Below are 20,268 nucleotides of genomic sequence, written 5' to 3' on the forward strand. Positions count from 1 at the left end.
AAAAAAAAAAAAAAAAAAAGTACAAGAAAATATATGGCCATTGTTACATCCTTTCCTTCTAGCAGAATGGCCGAGTGAGCAGGGTTTTCAGATGGATATGAGTGTTGACTGAGTATCTTTATGGTGCAGGGTCTATGAATTATCTCGTATACGTGGACCCTTAATAGGAACACATGAGGAATCCTGATCCAGTGAGCCCAGTGCAGCACAGTTTATCATTGTTTCTTTTGGTCCAGTATCTGAGATGCTGTGTTAAGTGTGATGTGGGAAAGGTGGGATGTATAGAGAGATTGTCCCCAATAGTGGAAGCTGAAAAACATCTGAGAATATCTGAAGCAGAAGCCACAAGTGGGGTACCCTCTTTGCCAAGGCTTCATTAGAAAGAATTCCTGGGTTTCAGGTTAACTGGTTCTCCTATAAAGAGCTCACATAGTCTTTTCCAAAAGACTGTGGACATCAAGTTTCTATGGTTCTTACTCGAGGGTTTTTCTAAATTCTCAATATTGCATTTCTGAATTTTTTGATGAGTAAGTAAATCCATCTGTCTCTATGCCCTTTCTTTTTAAACCTAATAACCCTGTCCCTGTTTCCTCTTTTCTTCCTCTATTTCTGTTTCTTTGATGTCATCCCCAGTATGAGCTGGTGTCCCTCTGGTGTGCAGTACTCTGCTGTCCTGAGTGCTGACTTTAATTACAGAAGGTATGGTATGGTTATGTGTCCTGCCACCGAATGGGGAAGCATAAAGTTTGGCATCTGGGCTTTTGGCTTGGAGCTGGCTTCTGTGTGGCTGGGGTGCATCTGGGCAGCTGCTTTGTCCGTGACACTGTGTTGCGTTGTCTCCGCTATGGGTTTTGCTCACCCAATGGAGGGCTGCAGCCCAGAAGTTGGACAGAGAGCCCAGGACATCCTGTTTGTCTCGGGGCTGTAGAGGTAGTGTTTTCTACAGATTCATGTCTGTGGGGTGGTACACTACTTCTCCCTGTTTTGATCCCCAGATCCTCAGAAGCAAAGCAGCTGATGAGGTATACTGGTTTCTGTTATGCTTCCTAATCCACAGTTCTCTGTAGATTCCAAATTCAGAGACGCCTCATCGTTTCATATTCTCTCACCTAAGTAGCCAGATTTAATTACTGAAGCATTTTCAGGATTAAGTTTTTGCCATAAGCGTAGCAAAAACTTTCTCAGGCTTTTTAAATAATTCACAATAGAGGCTCGGCGCCTATAGCTCAACCGGCTAAGGCGCCAGCCACGTACACGTAAGGTGGCAGGTTCGAATCCCCAGCCCGGACCTGCCAAACAACGACGGCTGCAACCAAAAAATAGCCGGGCGTTGTGGCGGGCACCTGTGGTCCTAGCTACTTGGGAGGCTGAGGCAGGAGACTCGCTTGAGCCCAGGAGTTGGAGGTTGCTGTGAGCTGTAATGTTACGGCACTCTACCCAGGGGGACAGCTTGAGGCTCTGTCTCAAAAAAAAAAAAAATAATAATAATAATTCACAATAGAAAACTGAATTTCTTCTTCACTTAGCCTCTCTTCTTGTCCCTAGCATTAGAAGTGACTTTTACAGAGAGGTTTACTTGTACTTAGTCTTGATTTCTGTTGCCATATTGAAATAAGAAAAATCCATTGTTTACCCACTAGAAAAAATAGAGACATATTCATAATAAGTGATTTACAAAAAACAAAAAAAGCAAATATAAGCCCTTCTGGACTGGTGTGTATGAACTTAATTGTAGCAGTTATCTGTACTGTTTTTCCTGGGCAGTATACCCTCACGTTCATTTCCAGTTGGTTGTTAACATGGTCAGCTTCAGCTGAAATGGTGCTTATTTTTAAGAAGTTACCACTCTCTGCAGCTGTAACAGATGTGAATTATTCTGGTTAGCAACCCCAAGGAGGATATATCACTAACCTCTCTCAGTTGCCTCCTGCTTGTAGAAAATGCTTTTACCACTATATGCCACACAATCTTTGTCTCTGGAATCCCACTTAAAATTCTCAACCCTGTTTGGTTTTTTTTTTCCCTTTACTGATTTCCAGCTAAAAAGTTACAGCTCTTAGCCTTAATAGCTTTTCAGCTTTGTGAGTGTTACATGTGCCTGTCTGCAACTAGCAATTCTCTGGAAGCCTGTCCGCAGTTGTTGTTTGGCCAGGTGTGCATAGCTGGTAAGGCTCCTGGGTGAAGTGTGGGCTTTCTGGGGTGGGAGCACACCTGTACAGTCACAAAGGTCAGCTAGCGTGTAGTTGAATGCAGAGTTAGGTCCATTTAAGGGACATAAAGGCAAGTCACCCAGTTTACCTTCTGAAAGTAGCTTAAGCTCATATTTTTCTCCGGGATGTTTAATTAAAAGCATTAGCAGATTTAGAGTTTGGTAAAGATTAATTATGTTAGATCAAGGAAAAGCACATATGAAAGATCAATAATATAAGTATGATCTATCCATATGGTATATTGAAGAACATGGTCTTAGCTGGTTCAATGCTTGGATGAATAGAACAAGGTAAGAAAACCTAAGTGTGGTGTTCTCTCTCAGCATTCAGGCTCTGTGGGTGAGAGTTTTGCTAATTGACGTACAGGTAACATATGAGCAAGAGAGAGAGCAAGTTAAAGGGGATTTTATCCCTGTGTCCAAAAATAGCATGAATTAACTCTTTGTGACCTGTGTTCAGTTTCAGTCTAGAAGGCTTGATAGGAGGAGCTGGTGTCGAAAACAAGCCATCTTCGTCTCTGGAGGGAAACTCTGCCAACTCCCAGGAGCTCAGATACCCTTTCAGTGGTGAGGAACGGGGTGATTCTTTGGTATCACTCTCAGAAGAGGATCTAGAGTCAGGCCAGAGAGAACATAGAAGGTTTGATCAGGTAAGGCTGAAATATTGCTAATTCAGAAAAAATTATTTTATAATTTTTTATAAAATAAAAAAATTTTATTTCCCAAACTGTAATCTCATATTAGGAAGATAGAAGGTACAACTTCTGATAGTGTGGGGCTAATAGTTATGATTACTTATTTATTATATAATATACTTAATCGAGCACTAAAGCAAGATTTTAGTGCTTAATATTAAAGAATACCATTAATTTGCATAGATTTCAGTGATCCATCAAAGCAACTTAAGAATTAGGAACTTATCCAGGACAGTAAATTGCATTTTTCTTTCTTGTCAGATGTCACCTTTTACCACCTCAATAGTACAGTGAGTCTCAAAGTGTTTTATATATCATCATTCAATTTTTTAGTTCTCTAAAACATATCCTAAGTTTCTGCTTCCTCGAAGGGGAAAAGTATACCCTCCTACCACACTATCCTGGAGATGATTTTTGTGGTCTCTACTGACTGTCCCTGCCAGAATCCCTGAGAGAGCACCTGTGCCCCCACCTTCTCTTTTTCACTACCTCATCAGCTCTTAATGTGCGTTGTTCCCGTACTCTGAAATCTCAAATCTCCTGTCTTGGAGGCCAAGGCCGCCTTCCCTATTGGCCAAACCAACCAAGTGACAGATGACTTTTTTTTTTTTTTTAAGTTTCTCTTTGTCATCCCTGATAGAGTGCTGTGGCATCATAGCTCACAGCAACCTCAAACTTTTGAGCTCAGCCTCCTAAGCAGCTAAGACTATGGGCGCCTGCTACACCACCTGGCTATTTTTAGAGATGGGGTCTTGCTCTTGCTCAGGCTGGTCTTGAACTTCTAAGCTCAAGCAATCCACCCATCTTGGCCTCCCAGAGTGCTAGGACTACAGGCAAGAGCCACCACACCAAATGAATTTTTTGTTTTGTTTTGTTTTTTAAGATGAGTGCCACTGTGTTGCTCTCAGTAGAGTGCCTTGACGTCATAGCTCACAGCAACCTTGAACTCTTGGGCTTAAGGGATTTTCTTACCTCACCTTCCTAAGTAGCTAGGACTATAGGTCCCAGCCACAATGCCCGGCTATTTTTTGTTATAGTTGTCATTGTTGTTTAGCAGGCCTGGGCCGGGTTCGAACCTGACAGCCTGGGTGTGTGTGGCTGATGCCCTAACCACTGACCTATGGGCACCAAGCCACCAAGTGAATTCTTAGTTGTCATTTTCTTAGATTCCCTCATCATCACCTCCCAATCTCTGACAGTCCCTTGCTTGGGGGAGTTTCGGAGTTGAGAATTTGAATTATGTACTTTTACAGTGTTCTGCCGTACTCCCTCTCTCCCTTTCCTTCTCTCAGGCCAGGAGGCTTTGGATTAATTTCTGAAGGGATTCAAGGATACATCTTAGTTCTTCCACATGAGATATTTATAATTAAAAAAAATAAAAACATTTGTTTTTGAATAGATGACTGGCATTTAAGGTAGAAATTTAATGAAACATTTCTGATTAAACAATGCTTATAACAACCTATTCTTTGATTTGGGGGCTGGAGTTTTGTGTGGAAATTTTTTATTGCATCCTACTAACTAGTAACCAAATAAAAATTTGGCACAGAAGGATTACCTTAGTAATAAAATGTATCACTTAATGCATGTGTGAAGCCTAATGAATAGAAGTTTAGGCCTAATGAAAAGCAAACTGAAGATCTGAAAATTTTGCTACTTTTGAAAAAATTTCTACTTGGTCTGATACTTTAGAAAAAATTGGAAAAAATAAGAATAGTATAGAGAATATCCTTATTATTGAAGCAAGTAACTTAGATTTATTCAGTGTAATGGTGGCAGGAAAAGGAAGGTAAAAGCAGGAACAATTCTTTGACGGCTACTGAGCACAGCTTTGCTGAGGGTAAATAATCTATGGAAAACCTGAAAAATAAATGGCATTTAAATTTATAGAATCTTTTAAGTATCATTTGCAGGGCCAGGTAAAATACCAAAGTTGTGGGCTTGTGAACAGAATCCTGCCTATATATTACAAGTTCAGCACAAGCCCTTACCCTACAAGAACTTAAAGCCCGTTTAAGTGACTTCCCTGAGGCCACATAACTGGCTTTTAGCTGAACAGTCCAGAACACAGTTCTTGGCTGTTAGTCTCACTGCTTCTTTCCACATCTTTGAGGTTAGATGAGTTTTAATGAGGAAATGAGGACCTTTTAATTTCCTTAATTTTGTTTCTGTGATACCTTTTCTGAAACTGTTTCCAGGAGTTTGACAGGTACCTTTGTATTACAGTAAGTGATGTTATTTACCACTGATGTCTTTCTGGTATGGACCTTCTGACTTAGTCTTTCTAGTTAAAGTTGTCAATGTTTTAATCCCTTGCTGTGCTTAGCCTTCCTGGAACTCCCTGCCCTATCTATTGTCTTTATCTTGTGTGCAAGCCCACAGTGGGTATTTGAGCTGCTTGCTTCTGTCTGATTTGGACAAGTTGCCTGCAGCCAACTTCCTGTTGAAAGTCTCTGCCTTTCACTGAGGTCATTTTTCCAACCTCACAGTTGTATTTGAAACATAGCAACTGTTTGCCTTGGATTCCATGGTTACACATGGAATAAGCTCTAAATAACCAGAAGTCTTTGGCTCAGTTGAGACAAGCTCATGCTAGTATTAGATTTTCATCGCTCTCCTTGCGACATGTGTGAGCCATAAGGAGAGACATTTTATTCTCCCGTGTGGGGAAGGGATTAGTGGTGATTGCAGTTAGTTAACAGTTGGATTGGGCCCTCAAGGGAAGGGAGCCCTCATCTCCAGAAGTGTGATAGCAGACTGTAGGTGACTCTCTTTAGGAATAGCAGGAACTTCTGCAGTGGATTGGACTACATGGCCTTGAAGCCTCTATGAGTTTACTGAGGGATTTAAATTATCAAATTTCAGTCACCCCCATGTTCATATGGAATCAGTCTAATTATAGAAGAGGAAATGAAAGAGACTTTAGTTTCTTTCCAGATGCACTCCTGTTCTGCTGTGAGCTTGAAACACTTTTTACTTGTATCTTAGTTTCCAACTCTTTAAAATCAGAATAACATTGCTGATATCCAGAATAACATTGCTTTATATCTCTATAAAGAATATTTAGATTTTCAAAGAACAAATACTATATGTAGTTTGATATTTATGGGGAAATTATTTTTCATTTGTTTTAAGAGATGGGGGTCTCCCTGTGTTGGCCAGGCTAGAGTACAGTAGCAGTGTAGGCTGGTCACAAGTGCATTCATAGCACCCTGCAGCCTTGAACTTGTGGCTTCAAGTGATTCTCCTGCCTTAACCTCCAAAGTTATCCCAATTATATACCCAGTAGATATTTATTAAATACTTCTTAATTTTGAAACATTGTTAAATGCCAGGAGGGATACAAAACCACTATAAAGGATGGGTACTTGAATCATGCCCATTTTACAGAAGAGAAAACTAAGGCTCAGAAAAGCTAAGTAAACTACTCTGAGATTAGGAGCGAGTAAGTGGCAGGGGCAGGCTTGAATCCAAGTGTGTCTATGAAACCTGCCCTTAACCTCCTTCTGTACTCCCTTATTTCACTGAGTTGCATCCGAATGTGTAGTTTTGTGCTTATCTAGAAATGTAAGAGCATGTACTTAGACCCTGTTCTCTACTTTGTTATTTCACAGACATGTCACAGATCTAAGCAGCAGGGTTTTAATTACTGTACATCAGCCATTTCTTCTCCATTGACAAAATCCATCTCATTAATGGCAATCAGCCATCCTGGATTGGACAGTGAGTATACTGCTAATTTAAATACATTACAACTTAACTACTTTTTCTATGTTTTTTTTTTTCACTTTCAGGTCCTATAACATTTCCACAATTTCTTCTCAATGGCTCAGCACTTAAATAGAAAAGGTGACATAGCTGAACTGCTTTGAATACTTTTACTACCTAAAACACTCCTTAATACATTGAATTTATTATGTTTTGGGGCATAAACAATATTCTGGGGTTTTTTGTGTGTGTGTGTGTTCTTTTTTTGGAGACTGAGTCTCTCTTTGTTGCCCTCGATAGAGTGCCCTCTTATTATAGCTTGCAACAACCTCTAACTCCTGGGCTCAAGCAATCCTCTTGCCTCAGCCTCCCGAGTAGCTGGGACTAGTGGAGAAACTGGGCAGAGTAACTGGCCTGAGTCTTCAAAAACGTCAAGCTCAAGAAAGAGCAAGACTGAGATACATTTCAGACAGTTCAGTAAGCCTCAGTAGGATTACATCTGAAAGTGATTACCAAACAGGACTGTGTGCATATTGGCTGTGACAATTATCTAGAGATACTGTAGCAGCCATAAGCACAGGATGTTTGCCAATAACAGATACTCAGAAACATTTGAATTGGATAAATAGTTGCCACACAAAAAGCAACTTGTTCTTTGGGAAACCCCTCCTTTTTTTATTTTTAAAATACTGATTCTTTTAGTAATTGCATTGTGAGATCGTAATATAAAAATTAAAATCTGATCATAAAGGAAATGTGATACATCACATTTTTTGCTGAAAGATCATGTATTTGGAATGCCAATGCCAGAAATAAGCTGTTCTGGTGTTTCTGGGGTCTCTGCAGTGTCCCCTGTTGTAATTCAGCTCCAACTTGGTGACAGATAATTTTTTGTTCCTTTCCTATGATTAATGTTTCTAATACCAATCTGGTCTGTTGGACAAAGCCTAATGATCTGTTTTCAAAGGTACAGATATGACCTCACAGAAGCATGACAAATTGTTTTTCTTGTTTTTGCTGGTTTTGATTCTGATTTTTTTATTTGGCTTTGGGTTAGAGGTTTGGCTGGTGTAGAATGGAAATTATAACAAAATAGTTTATGGTGGATTTGATGACCAAAAAAAATCCACTGAGTAGTCAGTGAATGCCAGGAAGACTCTCTAAGTGAGACATCCATGTACCTGCCTTCCATGACTAGCAAGTGTGGCAAAGTGAATATTCTGCTCTGTAGCAGCAGATACCCTGTGCCAAGAGCGTGTGTCTCATGGAGTGATCTTTTTCCTGTATTATGTGACATATTCTCTTTCCCTGTGGATAAAATACTTTGTTGTTGTTCCTCCAAAAAGCAAGATAGTTTTTTAATGTATTTTCGCTTGCTAGCTATGCACTATATATAGGGTGGCCATAAAGTTCGTGTGCTATTTAAACTTTATGTGCACCCTGTATAATGTAGGTAACTCTCAGAAAACCGTATTCTAGACATTCTGGCACATAGAGCTTTTCTTCTTACTACTGGGAATTTTTCTGCTTACCTTAGCAGCGGACCTGATAATCAGTATAGACTATTGTCAAGAACAAAGCTTTGGCCAAGAGCAGTGGCTCACACTGGGTGGCCAAGGCAGGTGTGAATTGCTTGAGCTCAGGAGTTTCTGACCAGCCTGAGCAAGAGCAAGATCCCATCTCTACTAAAAATAGAAAAACTAACCAGGTATGGTGATGGGCACCTATTATATAGTCCCAGTTACCAAGAGTTTGAGGTTGCTATGAGCTGTGATGCCACAACGCTCTACCCAGGGCAAGAAAGTGAGACTCTGTTTCAAAAAAAATTAGAACGCACATTACATTGGTATCTTTTGCACAAAACTATCACTGTCTAAAAACCCGAGGTACATGTATTTTTACCAGCATTTCTTTGATCTCTGTTGATTGTAGTAGCCGTAGATAGCAGTCTGGTATCACTTAGCATTTATCTGGGGCATGGAGGGGCTTTCTTATTGGGTAGGTACAGGGCTTTTTTTTCTCATTTTATTTAGGACATTGAGATTCCAGAAAACCTTATTAAGGGAAATTTATTAATTTGTTTATCCAATAAATATTTGAGTATAATTGGTGCTAAGAAACTCTTTGCCATGCACCGAGGCAGACAGTGGTGTAAGAGGCATAAACTTACCAGATATGGTTCCTGTCCTTACCGTATTTACCGCCCATAGGAACAGTGATTGTGATAGAAAATGATAACTTTTCTAAAATAATGATATTATAGGAGTGCTGAGGAGAAACAATATCAAAGTTTAGACCAGAAATAAACTAGGAATTAGCTGGGTGAAATAGAATGTGGAAAATAAGACTGAGGAATTTGGGCATCTTGTTGAGGGCGATGGAATCATGTAAGTTGATTAATTAATTGGCATAATTGATTATAACATTCCAGGCTGCCTATACTAAAAAATTTATTGGGGAGGAGAGGCTAGTAGATCAGTGGAAGACTTTTGCAGGTTTTAAGTGACATTAGATAGTATTCTAATGGTACGGGGCAGGAAGGTTCAGAACAGGGGCAGGATGGCAGAAATCAAGGTTGATCTAGAGGACAAAGTCAGGAATCCTGGGTGAGATGGGATACAAAGATACAGGGGGTGTACCCAGGTCTCTGTTTTGAATAATTAGCTAGATGTTAGGTACCACTCATCAAAGGAAGGGCCACAGGAGAAGGAACAGGTTTGCAGGAAGACGGTGAGTTCAGCTGCCTTTGGTGTATCCATCCCCAGGGAGCAGGGATGCATTGACTCTAGAGCTCAAAGAAAAGAGTGGCTGGAAGATTGGGAAAATGTGAGTCACCAGCATTTTGTATGCAGATTGTCTGTGAAAAGATGGGAGTAAAGGAGGCGATTTGGGGTGAGGGAAAAGAGAGCCAAATACAGAACCCTGGGGAATAGTGTACTAGGTACTTTCAGTATTCTTTCAAGGAAGAAAACTCTAGGTATGAATTGTGACTGTTCCTTGTTTTCATGATCTAACAAGTACATATTTGTTGGATGAATTTTTACAAAATTGCATTTGAATTCTACATATTCAGATATGAAGATGAAATGTAAATACATTGTTCACTCAGACAGCTTTTCCTGGAACCGTGTAGGCCGGTGACATGATTCTGTTTCAACAGGGATTAGAGGAGCCTTTTAGTTTGTCCTGACACAATCTGTGCCTGCTCTAATGTCTTCTGTTAACCTACTTCTCAGCTCAGCCGCAGATGCAGCCAGCCAGGCGGATCTCCTTCTCTGTCAGCATCTCTCCGCTCCTCCTTAAGTCTAAAACTCTATTTTCTCTTGGCTCTTCTTATTCCAGTGATGAGGAGGAGGAGTTGCATAGTAAGTAAGCAGCTTTGGTGTCCACTGACTGTCCTTCAAGGTCTCACCACTGAGAAAAGGCTGTAGGCTTGAAACTAAGGAGTTGTTGGGGACTTTCCTCCCCTTGCATGCCATCCTTCATAAATCTTTTGTCTTTATGCTTGGCTATGGAATGATTTGGATAGTAAACCTCTGCCTTCTGTATACTACTAACACTGGTTAATCCAATGCCTCCTGATTCTGGGGCACAAAATATGTAATATCTTTCCAGACGCAGATACCTTCAGAGGCATAAGGGACTGTGTTCTCATCCCAAAGTTAAATAATAAAATTATAATTTTTTTTCATTTTATGAAACTAATACTGTGAATTTAAGACAATTACAGTATTCACATTATTGGGTACTCTAAGCCCCTACCACTTGCTGACCCTAAGTTGCAGCAATATTTAAGTCTTGTTCAGGCTGGCATTTTTACATTATTCTTAAAGGGAAATGCTTTAGGCACAGTTTAGTCAATCTGGTTTTGAATGGAAGTCTATTTTTTTTTTTACTATTAAAAGATATTTGACAAGTAGACACAAAATCACATTATAAGGAGGAAAGTTGTGAAAATCCACTTCAACTTTCAGTGTTCAAAAATTCTCAAAAGCCTTTCATGTCAAAGTATGAGAAGTAGCTGGGTCATGACAAATAACCCAAAATCCTCATAGTAATTCTTGTATCACCAATACAGAACTATAATCTCATAATAGTGGTGATCACTCAGTTAATCCAACATGGTAGAATCCTAAAAACATTGAAGCTTGAAGAACCCTTTGAATCAGATATCTACAGTTTCTCAAAATGTGTTCCTTAAACTGTGAAATGCTAATAAGAATTAATGTGGTGGAGTTGGTTCGTGGCCAGATGAACTGAGGAAACTCTGGGTTCGGTAGGTTTAAAATGCTACTGTGTTGGATTTCCAGGACAGTGTTAGATATGTTGCATTTCCCAAATGAACGTGGAAACCACAATACATGTAGGACTATATGTAACTTTCCATGAAATTAGTGTTGCATGGAGCACGCTTTAAAAACGATTGACCATGTCCATCCAGTGGTTCAACTAGAAGTCCTCAGATGTAGTGTGATAGGTCTGTATGTTATATTGTGCCTTAAAAAAAAATCTGGTTAAAATGTATTACTTACCTGCAGTTATTTTTATGTGCTAACTTTAAGTCTAATTTTGTCATGGAAATAAAATTGATTGCTTCATACCCTTAGGTGCTCTGGAAATGTGGTGACACTTCTAAGAATTTCAGATGTAGTAAGTGGATCGATCACTGTTTTCAGAGCCACATCTAAAAAGATCATAGTAACCGAACAAAAATTTTTTCCTCTGTTAAAAAAAATTGGAAATCCTTGTAGGAGTTAGAGATTCTCCTAATACTCGGCCGCATATTTGTTTAATATATTGCACAGAAATCTACAGGGATTTATTCTTGGCCAGTCTTTATGTTGGTTGGTATTTTCTGCATTACAAATTTCATTTTTATTTTGTTCATATTACTAAGGTGGTAACTTAACGGGTAATTGCTTCAAGTACCCCAGAATCCTGGCACCTGCGGAAATTTAATGCTGCTTGTATCATTGAAGGATCCTTGGGTGGACACTATTTTCAAGCCACTAATTTAACCACCCACTTGTTTTTTTGTTTTTTTTTTTTTAATTTCTTTTTGTTTTTACGTAAACTGAGGCTGCATGAGGTTAAAATGCTGATAATTTTCACACCTAGATGGTGTAGAACTAGGAGATAGATCCTAGGTATTCTTCCTCTGCTGATCTTTCTCCTTCACCTGGTGGCTGTTACTATACATCGTAAGTGAAATAAAGAATCCCAAATAGGGGAAAGGATAAAATATGGAAGGCAAACTTTATTTTTATTAAATCATCTATCCATACATTTCTATCTATGAATACATTTGGAAGGCAAACTTTTGAAGACTTACTCATTTTAAAGTTTTCTTATGTGTACCGCTGCCTGTTGGCAATTTAAATTCCTTGGTAATTACTACAGTTTTATGTTGCTGTTGAGAATCTAGAACAGAAAAGGGAGTCAGAGTTCCAACTGTTGGTAATCTGGTTGTAGAACATCTTCAAATCCTTATTGAAGGATTGAGGTTGAAGTTTGGCTAACAGTGATGTCAGAAATCTTAGAAGCCAATTTGAGGAGAATGGGCACGTTTTGTCCAATCATACCAGTAGTTACACAATGCATCCTTTGTTGACCTGGAATATACAGAAATTATCTCTATACTTGATCTCCTAGAAAATGAAAACTGTTTATCATTGTGTGATTGAGGCCTTGCTCTCATCTAAGTCGTCAGCACTTTAAACTGTATCAACATGTGGTAGATCAAAATAACGATAGCATTCCTTCTGGTTGTCCTGCTCCTGCCCTGCTATCTGATCTAGTCTTCGAGTTTTAATGACCTGCTTCAGTTTTGATCTGATAGTTACGGAAAGAAGAAGAATTCATGTGCCTTGTTCATCTTTTCACTGTTAACCTGGAAAAGACCTTGCCATGTGTTTTATCTCCTTATTTCACAGATGAAGAAATGAAACCAGAAGGCCCCGTCTCAAATGAGTGATAGGGCCAAGACTCGATAAACCAGCTGTCACACCCCTTCCTGCTGGCTAATCTGTTTCTAGGAATTTTCAGGAAAATATCAGATTAGCTAGATTTTAGTATAGAAATATATGAAAGCAGAATTAACAGTGACAAAACATGACATTTAATTTGCTATTTTTGTATTTTTGTATTCTTCCTGTGACATCATCTCAGAAAGATCACCTTTGGAAACCAAACATTGATAAGGACAGGAATTAAAAATTCATGATGTAGGCTTAAGCATTAGAAAAGAAATGATTTGGGGTTTATTTCCAATTATTGAATCCTGGATTAAATTGTTTTCTTTGGGGGAAATTCACTCCCTATTGCTGTGTATTTCTAGTTCTAATATCACAGTTTCAAGTTTAATCTTTCCTCCTTCCAGACCTGTAGAAGGAGGCACCATGCACTGACTTTCAAACGCTGTTTCTGCTGTAGCTGTGTTGTTGTAAATATTTTAATATTTTACCTGTCATCAGGGTAAAGTCCTTTTGTTCTAACTTCTGCATTTTTTTGTTTTCTAGATTCTCGGCCTTTCCACACCACCAGTGCTAATCTGACTGAGAGGTACTATTCTATTCTTTTGTTACTCCTTTTCCTGAGATAAAATTAGGAACTTTTCAATCTCTGAATGGCATTTAATTAAGTAAACTAAGTATATTGAACTCATTGAGTTCTTTCTTTAGTGATAAATTTGGAATGATAATTAGGAGTGGTTTTCTAATGTAGGCTGTCTTTTTAAATTAGTATCTTTTATTTACATTTATTAATGTGATGATTATGCAAGCTTTGCTTATGGGGATTTTTATTTCCTAAGTAACATTTTGTTTCATAATTAGTATGTATACATACATATATAAAAGTCCATGTATTGTTATTACCAAGTGAATGAATTGGTTCTTTATTTGACAGTAGGCAAAAGATTTGTATTCCCACTCATGCTTTTCTTTTTTTGTAACTGTGTATTTTGATATTTCTCTTTTCATGTTCATGAGATTTGAGTCCTCTAAGCAAGACTGGGGTTCAGATTGTTGCTCTGCAGTTTTTTTAAGTGTCCTGCCTTTTCACAAAGGCGTGAGATGTGACTGTGATTCAGAACCCTCAGAGGGGGCGCTGCTGTTTGTACGGCCTTCAAATCGAATCCATTTTTGCTCTTTTCTAAAACAGTGGTTTTCTTTTCTTCCTTTGCTTTTTGTTTGTTTTTTAGAGAGTCTCACTCTGATACCCGGGTTAGAGTGCCATGGCCTCTGCCTGGCTAACAGCAACCTCAGACTCCTGGGTTCAAGCAATCCTTCTGCCTCAGCCTTCCAAGTAGCTGGGACTGCTGGCTCAAGTCAAGCAGTCTGCCCACCTCAGCCTCCCAGAGTTACTAGGATTATAGGCGTGAATCACTGCACCTGGCCTAGAGCAGTGGTTTTCGTACCAGTTCCTTTTTGTCTTAAAAACAGACTACTTTGTTTTGTGAACAACACTTATGTGTTACTGGACTTAAACCTGTGTCTACTCTTCCTGTCCTCTCGCAGAGTTCCTACAGGCAAACACTGCGGTTCTCTGGGGAAGTTCTAAAATAACTGAGACATCTAAGCAAACTAGTATATAAAAGGGTATCTTTTCTATATTATGAATAATTTACTCAGTGCCCAGCATTCTTATAGACAATTAATCATTGCAAATTTTCTAAGTTCAAAATACATCCATCTCAGGTAGTGTTAGATTTTATGTAGGCTTCCTAAACAAGTAGATCAGTAATCCGGATCTGTGTAGAACCCCTAAAATGGACCTTCCCACACTCTGTCTCAATTCTGCCCTCTGTTCAGTGTATTTCTTCCTAAAATTGTGCATGGCTGCATGGACCAGTCCACAGTCTTGATTGTCCATTGTCCCAAAAGTTAGAAAAGATATGTAGTCTCTACTGTTAAAAATCTGGATGTACAGTCATAAGAGTCCTTGGTTTGCAGCCTTATGTTAATGAGTACCCTCTTTTTTAATACATATCTGGATTTCCTTTCAAGTACCTATTTGTTGCAAAGAAGTTGCATATTGAGTGTTCTTTTAGATTGAGAAATTTCTGAATCCTAGCACTCTGGGAGGCTGAGGTGGGCGGATTGCTTGAGCTCGGAGTTCAGAGACCAGCTTAAGCAAGAGCGAGCCCCTGTCTTTACTCAAAATAGAAAAGCTAGCTGAGCATAGTGGTGGGCACCTGTAATGCTAGGTATCTGGGAGGCTGAGGCAGAAGGATTGCTCAAGCCCAAGAGTTTTAGGTTGTTGTGAGTTAAGATGCCACAGCACTCTACCTAGGGTGACAGAGTGTCTCAAAAAAAAAAAAAGAAAGAAAGAAAGAAAGAAATTTCTGATAAAGTAATTAAATGAATAATTGACAGGCTCTTTTTAAGATCAGATCACTCAAAATCCATAGTTAAACCATAAATGGTGGGTAAAAGAACTTAGCCTGGTGTTGACAACTTCTGACCACCTTGTATTATGCTTGCCATTTACCTCCTGTAGTTTAGTTTAAAAAAAAAAAAGAAAGAAAACTTTCTTCTTGTTTTTTAGCATAACAGAAGAGAACTTCAATTTCCTGCCACAAAGCCCCTCCAAGAAAGATTTTGAAGGGAAGAGTGGAACAAAAGTCAGTCGTACGTTCAGCTACATCAGGAATAAAATGTCCAGCAGTAAGAAGAGCAAAGTAAGTGTCCCAGTGGGCATCTCTGTGTGGCCACCTTAGTTGGTCATTAGCTGCATCCTGTCACAGCTTGCACATCCCAGAACTAACTGGATGATGGAGATGCCAATGGACATAAATACAGGGGTACCCTCTGAAGTAGCCTAATATCTGAAGAAAAATAGTGACAAGAGGCCCTACCACTGTACTGAGATTGACTGTGTGCCCAGAGCTCCCTGTATGTCATCTCGTGTACTGTTTTCAGTGACCCTGTCAGGTAGGTGTTACCTCCCTGTTTACCACTGCTGAGATTGACTGTGTGCCCAGAGCTCCCCGTGTATTATCAGGTAATGGTTCATTTACCCTGTGAAGTAGGTGTGACCTCTTTGTTCAGGAGGAGGCACCTCGTCTGAGGTTGTGGCCTTAATATGAAGAAGAGAGTCAAACCCTAATTTTTGGTTTCAAATCCCATACTCTCTACCACATTGCTTAAATTAGGAAATCAGATTTAAAGTGCAAACTGCAACACAAGGATATTATGCCAAGATCAGGAGATTAAAAATATTTATATTTGGGTTTAGGGGGAAGAAAAATTATCTTGCAGAAAAGTATGAGAACTTCTAAGACTAATTTAATTCCTAGATCTTTTTCTAATTAGGAACATTTGGAATATATTCTCTTTAGTGCTTGAGAATTTAAATTATTTAACTTATTTTTATCTAGTTATTTTTCACATAATCATTATAGGAATCTTCAAAACATAAACCTAAAAAATTAAAATCTCGGGCGGCGTCTATGGCTCACAGGAGTAGGGCGCCAGCCCCATGTACCAGAGGTGGTGGGTTCAAACCCGGCCCCAGCCAAAAAACCTGCCAAAAAAAAAAAAAATTTACAAACAATCTCCTGTAATAACCCCACATAGAGATAACTACTCTTAATGTTTTGGTGTGTATATTTCCAGCATTTTTTTCAAAAACAGAAAAGAAGTTAACTTTCTTACCCTGATTCCATTTCAAACCCATGGGTAAACACTTTCTGCCTCTAACTTTTCCACACCACGTTCACCTAAAAGTAAACGTTCAGCAAAAAAGTAAATAAAAATGTAAGCTCCATTAAGGAGCTCTTGCAAGGAATCCTGTTACATGTTGGTGTGTATTTGTGAGTGTGCATGTAGTGTATTCATACATGTGCAAACAGATACGTACAAGCATATCGGAAGTAAAGGAATAAACCTTAAGAGAATGATCAAGAATATTGCTCTATGAGGCTTCTTTTCCCTACAAAACAGAGTGCCCCGAGCTCTCGAGGCCTCAATTTAAAGGGGATGGTGGTGATGGTGGAAGTACAGGAAGCATATTTACCAAGTTTTTAAAGTGAAATCTCTCATTGAGCAAGTACTAAATTTGACCATCATGAGAGGAATTTTTCCACAGAAACCTGCCACCAGAATTGTCCTCTTCTTTTCTCCTAAGTGCAGAGTGTTGAGTAAGTGGGCAGCCAGGGAGAGATGCAGAGTCTAGCCAGTTTTCCTGGCATAATCACACAGTTTATATTAATCTCGTACTTAGCCTTGTTTTATAATTGCTAAAAAAAAAAAAAAAAAAAAGAAGGCCAAGGAAGGTAGAAAACATTATCAGTATTCTACATGTTGGCAGCAAAGCTTAAAATAGAGCCTTGTCTGTTTTACTAACCACTGCTGGCTTGGACACAAGTTGGCATCAGTGAAAGAAAATCCCCTGGGACAGATCACTGTAAATTAGCAAAGTGTTACTGAGTGACTTGTATAGTCTTTGCATTCCCATAGGTGCTGGTAAGCACCTAAAAGAACAAAAGCTCATGGTCTGAACCTGGAAAAAGTTTATCATCTGTGGATTTCAGAATACTTTCATTTTTTTATTTTGTTTTTAAATTATGGAATCTGTCTTTAAGGAAGTTCTTAATTGGAAAACCAATAAATAAGTGGAGATTTCTTTTTCTATTTCTTCACTGACTTGGATTTTTAAGGCAGCACAGTTCACACCACTGATCTCATTAAAGAGGTAATACAAACAGACGTTGAATAAAAGACACCGCACGCCAAGTTTAGAAACTGGAAGCTGAGTTTCATCCCAGAGGCCGGGCACGGTGGCTCACACCTGGCATCCCAGCACTTGGGAGGCCAAGGTGGGTGGATTGCCTGAGCTCATGGGTTTGAGGCCAGCCTGAGCTAGAGGAAGACCTCGTCTCTAGAAATAGCCAGGCCTTGTGGTGGGCGCCTTTAGTCCCAGCTGTTTGGGAGGCTGAGGGAAGAGAATCACTTGAGCCCAGGAGTTTGAGGTTGCTGTGAGCTGTGACACTATGGCACTCTACCGAGGGTGACAAGGTGAGACTGTCTCAAAAAATAAAAACGTTTCATCCCAGCCTCCTTGTTTTGTAAACTGAAATACAGAGAAGTGTGCTTTCAGTCACATCACCTCCTGTGGTCCGACTTTGAGCAAGTATGCTTAGTCTTCTTCAAAATCTATTACCAAATGGTATAGTTTTTTCCTTTTCTTTTAAACTTTTAAAGTCTCAAAGGCCTATAGTTTGCTGGGAGAGAATGAAGAGAATAGGACTGGAGAAAAGTACGTAATTTGTGTTGAGAGTTAAATCTTTCATCACTAGTGGAAACTTGACCTTTTGCTTCTGATCATCTCCTTTGCCAAAATGACAACACTCTTTTGCAATTGGGATTGATTCCTCTTTCAGACTTGGCTTTAAGATTTGATTTTTAGAGGCTGTGTTTCTTTAACAGTGGAAACTCAAACAAGTCTGTAACCCTGGATTGCAGTCCATTTTCCATTGTCAGGTGTTTGGAGTGTCCTAGTGGTCAAATATACTTAGAAGTCACCTTTTGTAGTTGTTACTGGCTAACTTTTAAGTAAGATTGTTATAGAACTTCCAAGAAAATAGGCTGGCTTTTGTCACTGTACCAAAAGATAAGAAGAAACAGAGGAAATCGTGAAGCAGTTCATTTTATGTTAAGTTACATTAAGCATCTGTCTTAATATGCTGTGCATTCACAGTAAGGACTCTACCATACAGAAATGTTTATTTTCTAAGTGATAAAGCCAAAATAAATAAATGTTACATGTTCTTAGCATGATGATACTAACATTGATCTTTTTAACTGTTAAATGTCACTTCTCAAGAATGTTAAAAAGTTGAAAGTGCTACTATGGAGGTTAACATTTATTTTTCGTGAAAATAAGTTTTCAGGTCTTTTATTTTTTAATTAGATGCTATGACAGACCATCAGATTTACTTGTTTTATTAATCTATGTAATGTAACCATGCCTACTTCTTTTGAAGGAAAAATTTAAGCATTTACTGAATATAGTATTAAAATACCACTTGTAATTCAGAATAAAGTAAGGATAGATTGGAAATTTCTGCCTTTTTAAATGTATGATATGTATATTTATATAAAAATAGCTGTAGGTACCGTATATTACATATTGCATTCAATATGTTACAACATACATTACATTACCACATAATTCAGTATGTTAAATTGTGATTATAAACTATTCTTAAATAATGTTCAAAAGAGCCAAAAATCAGCCAGTAGTCATTTTTCACATTCCTGGGAGGGTAACATACTTTGCCTGTAGCACAGAGGTTTTATATATAAATTTGAGACATTGACTTACGGATACCTCATGTTTCCGTTTGAGAATTACCAATAACCAAGGTAAGTTATAAGGTAAATACATCAGATTTTTCTTTGGAGGGAGCACTAAACAGGAAGCAAAACAGGAAGACTGGCAGTTTCTGCTTTTCTCTTAGTGTCTTTGAGAGCGAGTGGTTTCCTGCTAAGTAAGTTTGCTTGTTACAGAATATTTTAAGTACTCATATGCATAATGTTTAACTCATAAGGGAGGTGGAGTGACCGTCTTTAAACAATTTTGTTATACTGGTGGGAATTTTCCTCCTAAACTGTCCTTTTTGTAGACAAATAGGAGATGGTTAGGAACGTTTTAGATCCTTTATTTGACTTGGGGTGGTATTTGTGGTGTAAGAGTTAAATTCTACACAGCTGTTAATATGCTACATGACTTTTAACAGGACATTAAGCCCCAACTCCTAGCTCCTAGGTTCTAAATGTAAAAAGGCTTACACCCATCAGCCTCTGAAAGGTCCTACCAGAGCAAAATAGAGTTTGCAAAGATTTAAGTCCGTGTTAGATGTTACGATCTCTTCCTTGTTTCATTAAATATCTTCAGTGTGACGGTTGTGTAATTACATCATGTTTTCCCAGTTGTCTAGAGTATTCTGATTTTTTAAAAAAATTATAATTACTAATCTAAAAGAGGAAGGTTTAAGAAAGCAAAGAATAATTTTTTTCATAGTATCTTAGTATAGTGATTGTCTGCATCTTTCCCTTTTAAATACTGTTAGCTTACGTTTCCCCAGCACACAAAGCATTTTGGCATTTGTTTAAATATGGAAAAATGGAACCGCAGAAAACAGCTGGTCATCACTTTACACAGGCAACTTCACTACAGAGTTTTCTCCTGAAGCTCACTGCTCTTTTATAAAATCAGTCTGTTTTTAAATAGATACATGTTCCTTAGCTGCTTATGTTAAAAACGTAGCCTCAAAAGATTGCTAGAGTTCCCATATTGCAAATTAAGCACTATCCCACACACTGTATTTTGGGGTGTGCGTTTGTTTCATTTCCTGTGTCCTTTGTCACCACAGTTACAGGCTTTACCAGCAGCATTCAAATAGTTAAGACTGTCGTAAGGAAACAGCCTCAGCCCTCCCTCCTTCCCTTTCTCAACCAGTCTCTGGCTTCCTCTTACCGTTTCGCTAATGGGGTTTTGGCTAATGGCAACTCGGAGCTGCTGAGCTCTGCCTGGCTGGCATGAGCCCTTCCTTCTCTGAGAGCACATTTCCTGGCATGGGGGTTGAATCATGTCTATAAAATGGGGTCGGTTTCATGAAGCTCCCTTCATAACAGTGAGATTCATGGGACC

The 20,268-nt window shown here is 38.8% G+C and overlaps 1 protein-coding gene across 9 annotated transcripts in view; it reads left to right on the top strand.

The window, feature by feature from the left end:
- The window catches only part of AKAP13 (A-kinase anchoring protein 13), a 298,016-nt gene that overhangs the window by 221,512 nt on the left and 56,236 nt on the right, over window positions 1–20,268 (top strand). For 5 of the 9 annotated variants that reach the window (XM_023512618.1, XM_023512611.1, XM_023512612.1 and 2 more), the window contains 5 exons: window positions 634–699; window positions 2,670–2,859; window positions 6,519–6,627; window positions 13,131–13,173; window positions 15,160–15,292. In XM_023512618.1, coding sequence (XP_023368386.1) covers window positions 634–699; window positions 2,670–2,859; window positions 6,519–6,627; window positions 13,131–13,173; window positions 15,160–15,292 — 541 coding nt within the window. The remainder of the gene's footprint in view (window positions 1–633; window positions 700–2,669; window positions 2,860–6,518; window positions 6,628–13,130; window positions 13,174–15,159; window positions 15,293–20,268) is intronic. The other 4 variants (XM_023512614.1, XM_023512615.1, XM_023512619.1 and 1 more) reach the window with 1 other exon arrangement.

Source organism: Otolemur garnettii, unplaced genomic scaffold, assembly GCF_000181295.1.
Source record: "Otolemur garnettii isolate 467f Iridium unplaced genomic scaffold, OtoGar3 scaffold00029, whole genome shotgun sequence".
Taxonomy (NCBI): Eukaryota; Metazoa; Chordata; class Mammalia; order Primates; family Galagidae; genus Otolemur; species Otolemur garnettii.